This window comes from Suillus fuscotomentosus (genome assembly GCF_016647785.1).
Source record: "Suillus fuscotomentosus strain FC203 chromosome Unknown F5891scaffold_152, whole genome shotgun sequence".
Taxonomy (NCBI): domain Eukaryota; kingdom Fungi; phylum Basidiomycota; class Agaricomycetes; order Boletales; family Suillaceae; genus Suillus; species Suillus fuscotomentosus.
The window spans coordinates 89,298-95,922 of NW_024539664.1; the positions used below are offsets into that span (position 1 = coordinate 89,298).

A 6,625-nucleotide genomic window follows, 5' to 3' on the forward strand; every position below is an offset into this window, starting at 1 on the left:
GTTGCCCCCCACAGCCTGTAACACCTCACCAGACGCAACTTCTACATCCGTCAGATTATTTCATACCTGTCGATGTGCCATCTACCTGCTAATATGACACGAGGTATGCTCATTGGAAACACGGGGGATCAGTGCCGCGTACCAGTACAAGTTGATCTATCTTGCTGATCAAGTGCCTGAGGCAATCCACACCATCTGAGAATCTTCAAACGACCACAGTTCTCAAATTCTGGATGAGGACGTGTGTTTTCCATCTCTATGCCCTTAGGTCCCAGCGAATTTCAGGCTTTTGGTATCAGAAATCGCCGGCGAAGACCCGAAGATATGGCTTTGTCCGTGACACCTTTGCCAAGCTCGTGTCAGGTTTGCTTCCAAGACAAGATGTCAACGTGCTGCAGGTTCCTGCCGAGGTGACACGACGAACTTCATCCGAGAAGGTACCAGACTACAATTGAAGAGACGTATCAAATCTGCCTCTAATCCCCGTTTCTCTTTGGCTGTCCTTAAATTCATCCATTGGCTCCAATAATGAATATTAGTGGGACACGGCACACCTTTTTCTCGGAACTTTGCCTACAACATGACCGTGTTTCGTTTTCCCTTCATACCAACGCAGCTGACCTTGGTGTTTCAACTTTCACGATATAAAACGCATTTCAAAAAATCATTGGATGCGGCGAGGCCAGCCTGATCTATCTTGCCGATAAGGTGTGACTCCTCAGGCCATTCATAAAACCTGGGAATTGTCGTACGACTTCAGTTCATTCGGAACAGTGTAAAAATTTCATGCCTACATCAGTGAACTGGTGGACAAAATATAATCACATATATATCAATACATAGTACAAATTCACAAACATCGACGTAATTCTGCTATCGATCGTTCCATTGTCATGTTTGATCTTATAAAGGAAAGGACAGTTTCCGAATTCCCTACACATGTTTGTGATCAGGAAAAGACGCCCACATCGCTCTAACTAAAACTTCAAGGGAAGGTGAGGCAAATCATGATGATTGACCTGATTGTCTTACTATCACCGCAACCGAAATTTATTCCATATCACCTAAGCTAAGTGTGAAAGTCGGTATCGTCAAGAAAACGAAGATGTGTTTATCGAGAAGCGACGTTACATTAATTCCCTCAAAAGATATCTGTCAAGCACGATGAGTTACAACCGCCATGTTGGAAATAAGCTTTATGATTTGGAACCATACGAAAAGCCATACCTTCGCGCACCAGCCGCGGTGTACTCACACTTGGCACTTGCCTCGATATCTCTCTTATCACACAACAGTGCAATTGTATAGCTTTGTGCCAAATTTCCGTCACTTCAGTGGCAGATTTCCATGTGAGCATAAGGCCAATACATTGCAGGCAACAATGATATACTTACTCGAGCACGGGACCAGAAAATTGTAGGAGTTAGCGCATATTGGAGATAGAGGTACGAGCACAACAAGGAAAGATTAGTAATATGTAGAAGAATTCCTGTACCCTAGAAGAGGGTACAGGTCTCCCACAAAATTTTCTCTGTGAGCTCGATCATCCCGGCTCCACACCGGCCCGGTTGCCATGATTTAACATTAGTCATCATCACTGTATCTCTGTGTTTGCGCAGTCGTGCTCCTCTTTCTTTCCTCTCGTGTTTGTTCGCATGGCTTCAGCATCGTCTTCCGCACTCAATCAAGCATCTTCTCGACCTCCTCCTGTCTCTCTAGTTGTTTCTGATCGCGAGCTTGTCGACGATGGGATGTCTGTTGTGTCATCGTGTGTCCTGCGCAAGTGTTTTGGGTTTTCAGAGGTCTCCCGTGAGCGTGTCTCCTTGCGTAATCAATATCCTGCAGGTTCCTTGCTGCCTGTGGTCGCTCCCAATTTGCGGTTGATTGTTGAGCATTTTCCGACATTCAATCGAGAGCAATACGCTGAGATTGCCCGTGCACATTCTATATATGTGTCCTCTGCTGATCGAAAGGATCATGTTCGTGATCTCCTACGTGTACATGTATGTAATAATGATTGTATTTCGAACACCATTGTGTTTAAGTTGCTGAAACACCCCAGACGGGACCATTCCAATCATGTTTTGCCTGATCCTTTTGCACAATCGTATCGTTCGTCTCATGCAGCGTCTCAGCGTGATACTCGTGTTGCAGCGAGTCAGTTGCAGCGTGAGGAAGCGAGAGTTGCGGACGCCGTTCAACATCGACAAGCTTATCATCATAAGGATGGACATGTCACGGATGATCCGCACTTTCCAACGGTATTGTCGTTCGATGACAAGTCGGATATTATCCGCGAGTGGCAACAGAAGATGAGTCCCGAATCATTAAAACGTGGTTGCTGTGCTGTATGTGCTCATAATGTATGCGCCCAAGAATTGCGGTCTGTAGAAGCAGCGAAGATACCGTTACATCTGTTGCGGAACGATTGTCTGCCAGAGCATATGCTGCCTTGCACATATGATCTCGAGTTATATGGCCGTGCAATTTTATATGCCAAGGGTTTGACGAGTTGCTGGTCCCTATCAGAAATGTATATGTGTTCTTCATGCCATTCGGCGCTCATTTCTAAGTGTCCTCGTCAGCCAGTGAATTCTCTCGCTAATTTTCAATACTACGGGCATGAAAGGTTATCTCCAGAGATTCGCGAGGCTTTCTCTTCGGCTTCTATTTATGATTTGATGTTGGTCTCTCGCGCGAGAGCATCTCAGATTACTCACTTCTATACATATAAATCTTCTTTGACTCAATTTTGGTCAGCTGAGGAAGCTTCGCAACGATATAACAAGGGAAATGTCGCTATCCGTCCGCAAAGTTCGACGGAATTGTATAACTTGTTACCACCAAACCGTGGTGAGTTACGGGATGCTATGTGCGTAATTTTTTCGGGTCAAAAACATGTACCATCGTGAGAGACCGTTAAAAAATTGAAGCCTGTGTTAGTTACGAAAAGTAGGGTTCGTAAGCTCATTGATTTCTTGATTACACACAATCCATGGTATCAGCATAGTGGTGTATCATATAGCCAAGATAATATGGATGCTTTGTTTGATGAGGCTGATTTCGATGCAGATACAGGTGTGCCGCATGCTTTAGCGATTTGCCATTTGCTGACAGAGGATCAGGCTTCCCCAGATGCAGGTTTCAATTCATGCGATACTCACGATACTCATGGAAGTGACGGTGGTGATCTTGTCATGGAACCTGTTGGGTATACAGAAGGTGATCATTCTTCACAAAGCCGAGAAAAAATGAAATTACATGCACTCGCATATGTTTTAGACCGCAAGAAATTCTTGTTGTCACGGACAGGTAGTAAATTCGTAGCTGACAGTGATCCTGGTCTCATGTCCTATTTGTTTCCCCATCTCGACCCTTGGGATATCGGGGGATTTTTTCATTCTGGGCGAACAAAGCAGCAACACCTTTCAATGCAAGCGCAAGTGAGAAATTTGCTTCGTCATGATGATTCACCTTTTAGAAATGATCCTCAGTTTGCCTTCATATGTTGGAATATGATCCAGAAACGAGAAGTCAGCAGGAATACAACTTTTCGCATCGGTTTATCTGCGCAACGAGGATTAGCTAAGGAACTGACAGATATCGCGCCATCCTTGACATCTTTAGCTGATAAGTGGAGTCACTCTGTGGATCAGAAACCATCGACGACTGCAGAAAAGAAAGCTGTCCACATCCTGCGTCGTTTGCAAGCTTCAACAAGGTCGGTACGAGGTAGCATCGGATATAAATTGTGTCGTCGTAATGAGATTCGTTCTTTGATGAAAAAATTTAGCACACCTGCGTTATTTGTGACGCTGAATCCTCATGACTTGACTAGTCATATTTTGCCCGTCATCACAGGCATCGAGTTGGCAGATTGGTCAATGATGTCCTCCTTTGAGCGCGCCAAAATTGTTGCAAGTCGTCCTGATGCAGCTGCCATTGCGTTTGATCTTCAGATTCGTGCCTTTATTGATATTATCCCGAAGTATAAGCATGGCCCTGGTATATTTGGACACTGTCAAGCATATTATGGAATGGTGGAAGCGCAAGGGCGGGGCACCTTACAGTGTCATATGTTGCTCTGGATTGCAGGTAATCCGAGCCCACAAGCTTTGCGAGAGCGTATGGCAAATGAAGAAGGATTTCAAGGCAAGATGTTCGCATGGTTAGAGAGTATTATCAGCTGCGAACTGCCAAATGATACTGCGTGCGTATTTGAGACGAGTCCGCAGGACGCAAAGAAGCCTGACAGAGGTTCAGATGAGATGGATCCTCGGCTAGAGTTGCCTCCACAAATTGCGGACTTAGACGATCAATCTTTTGCATACGAATTTCAAGCATTTTTGACTCGCTTGGCGATAGAATGTAATTGGCATGTTCACAATGACACGTGCTATAAGCACATAAGAGCCGGTGAAAAGCGTGGAGACCACAATTGTCGGATGCGCCTTGATGGATCACTGCAGGCTGTTACCAGCATCGATGTTGAATCTGGTTCGATTGAGTTGCGTCGATGGCGAGGTAGGGTGAACAATTATACGGACCTGATATTGTTCCTCTTGCAAAGTAATACAGACAGTCAGTTTATCGGTTCGGGTGAAGCTGCCAAGGCGGCCGTCTTTTATATAACCGAGTATATCACGAAAGGTAATCTTCCAATGTACACAGGTCTCCAGGCCTTAGAGTATGCCACCAAAATGCATGAACAAAAGTTTGAAGTCGAAGAGAACGTCGGTGCAGAAAGAATTAATCGTAGTCTGATAACTAAATCTGTGAATGCCTTGATGGGTCAACAGGAAATATCCCATCAACAAGTCATGAGTTATCTTGTTGGGAGTGGTGACTTTTATACGAGTCATACTTTTCAGACAGTGAAGTGGTATGAGTTTGTACGTGCCGCTGAAAGACTTGACCAAGACATGGAATCTCTTCCGATTGATGATCGACTAGTGTCGGAGGATAACAATACATTATTAAACGAAGAACAGATCACTGTGAACGTCATGCCTGATGCTGTTGAATTCACTAGTGAGATTGAAGATTATGTGTTACGTCCTACAAGTGCACATGAGTTCGATGATTTGTGCTTATGGGAATTTGTGGAGAGAACTGTCAAAGAACGAGGAGACATACCTTTAGAAGACACATCAGAGATCGAAGATAGCGACAGTGAGGAGCTTAGGACCGTTCAGATGAAAAAAGAGAGGAAGAAGATGCTTTTACGAGCTAAGTTTTGCGATCAGCACAGTCAGTACAAATCCCATAGGTTGCGTATGCGGAAAAAACAAGTGATCCCAGTATTATTAGGCGATGCAATCCCACGGCCGGATGGTGCAGAGGAAGAATATGAAAAATATTGCCGATGTATGATGATGTTATTTAAGCCATGGCGAGACTTGAGATGCTTGAAAGGTGAACACAGAACATGGATTGAGGCATTTGAACAAGAGACGTTTTCACCTGCAAAGACTGCTATTATCCACAATATGAATGTAGAGAAAGAATGTAAAGAAGCTCGAGACGCACATGCTCATGCAGCACGAGAACAACATATTAAACCTCATGTATTTGATCGGAATGACACGGAATATGATGACGGACAAACTGATATGGCAGCATTTGACCAAGCCTTATTCGCTGATTCTTCTCTTGATCCTGAAGACGACGATCTTTCCGCCATAGATGGTGAATCGAAGTCACTAATCCCTGGTGATGTCAATAAAAATGCTGGGGATATTCAAACATGCCTTAGAGCCGCCAAAGACGGTGGGTTATTTGAAGTTGTGAGGTCACTCCCAAGTGCGAATTCTGAATGTGATGCGACTATGACAGAGCTTTTGACAGACCAGAATCGAGGACGTGTTAAGGAGTTTACGTCTATCATGAAAACTGCTAAGAAACGTAAGAGACCCATAGATGTAGGTTCTACGGACGCAGAGGTGAAGCGAGCTCAGATGGATTTGACTGAAGATGATCCAACCATCAGCTTGGAACAGATGGAGAAAGATGCGGACATCACATCGATATATTATAAGCCTGAGATCACAGATAGCCAGAAAGAGTGTATTTTGACGGACATCATTCAAGAGTTTAAGCTCTCAAATAATGCTGAGCAAGAAATGTGTCTGAGGATTATTGGAGAGCATTTTATTCATGGTGATATCAAACAATTGCTTATGTTTATTACTGGCATTGGAGGCTCTGGCAAGAGTCATGTTATTCGAGCAACTGTGGAGATGTTCAGACGTTGTGGGGCACCAGAGAAATTGACGCTGAGTGCACCTACAGGAAGTGCGGCTGTTCTGATCGATGGATACACCATACATGCATTGACTTTCCTGCCTAAATGTGAGGTACCCGTAAAACAACATGACCTGGAGTATATCTGGCGAACCAGTAGAGTACCTTATTTTGGATGAAGCGTCCTTACTATCGGCAGAATTGCTAAGCCAGGTCTCGCATCGAATCTGTCAGGCAAAATCATGGGATGAAACAGCGAGGGACAAACCATTTGGCGGAGTGAATATCATTTTCGCAGGTGATCTTGGCCAGTTGCGTCCGCCCATGTCCAATGCGTTATATAGTTTCAAACTTGTTGATAAATTGGGTCCTGGAACAATAC

General features: G+C 44.4%; 2 protein-coding genes across 2 annotated transcripts; both read left to right on the forward strand.

Moving 5' to 3' along the window:
• Positions 1 to 2,312: 2,312 nt before the first annotated feature.
• Positions 2,313 to 5,353, forward strand: F5891DRAFT_1131771 (uncharacterized protein; the record flags this gene model as incomplete). Its single annotated transcript, XM_041364699.1, has 20 exons — positions 2,313 to 2,853; positions 2,914 to 2,998; positions 3,026 to 3,222; positions 3,247 to 3,301; positions 3,335 to 3,507; positions 3,535 to 3,561; positions 3,586 to 3,647; positions 3,681 to 3,725; positions 3,768 to 3,837; positions 3,862 to 3,889; positions 3,923 to 4,020; positions 4,048 to 4,078; positions 4,106 to 4,125; positions 4,153 to 4,214; positions 4,236 to 4,257; positions 4,285 to 4,379; positions 4,404 to 4,487; positions 4,509 to 4,555; positions 4,583 to 4,892; positions 5,270 to 5,353. 20 exons carry the CDS (start codon positions 2,313 to 2,315, stop codon positions 5,351 to 5,353), a joined length of 2,136 nt encoding a protein of 711 aa, XP_041217601.1.
• A 745-nt stretch (positions 5,354 to 6,098) lies between these two features.
• On the forward strand, positions 6,099 to 6,350 carry F5891DRAFT_923611 (uncharacterized protein; the record flags this gene model as incomplete). Its single annotated transcript, XM_041373832.1, has 1 exon — positions 6,099 to 6,350. A coding segment is annotated over one exon (252 nt), but the record flags the coding sequence as incomplete, so codon positions are not given.
• Between the last annotated feature and the right edge of the window lie 275 nt (positions 6,351 to 6,625).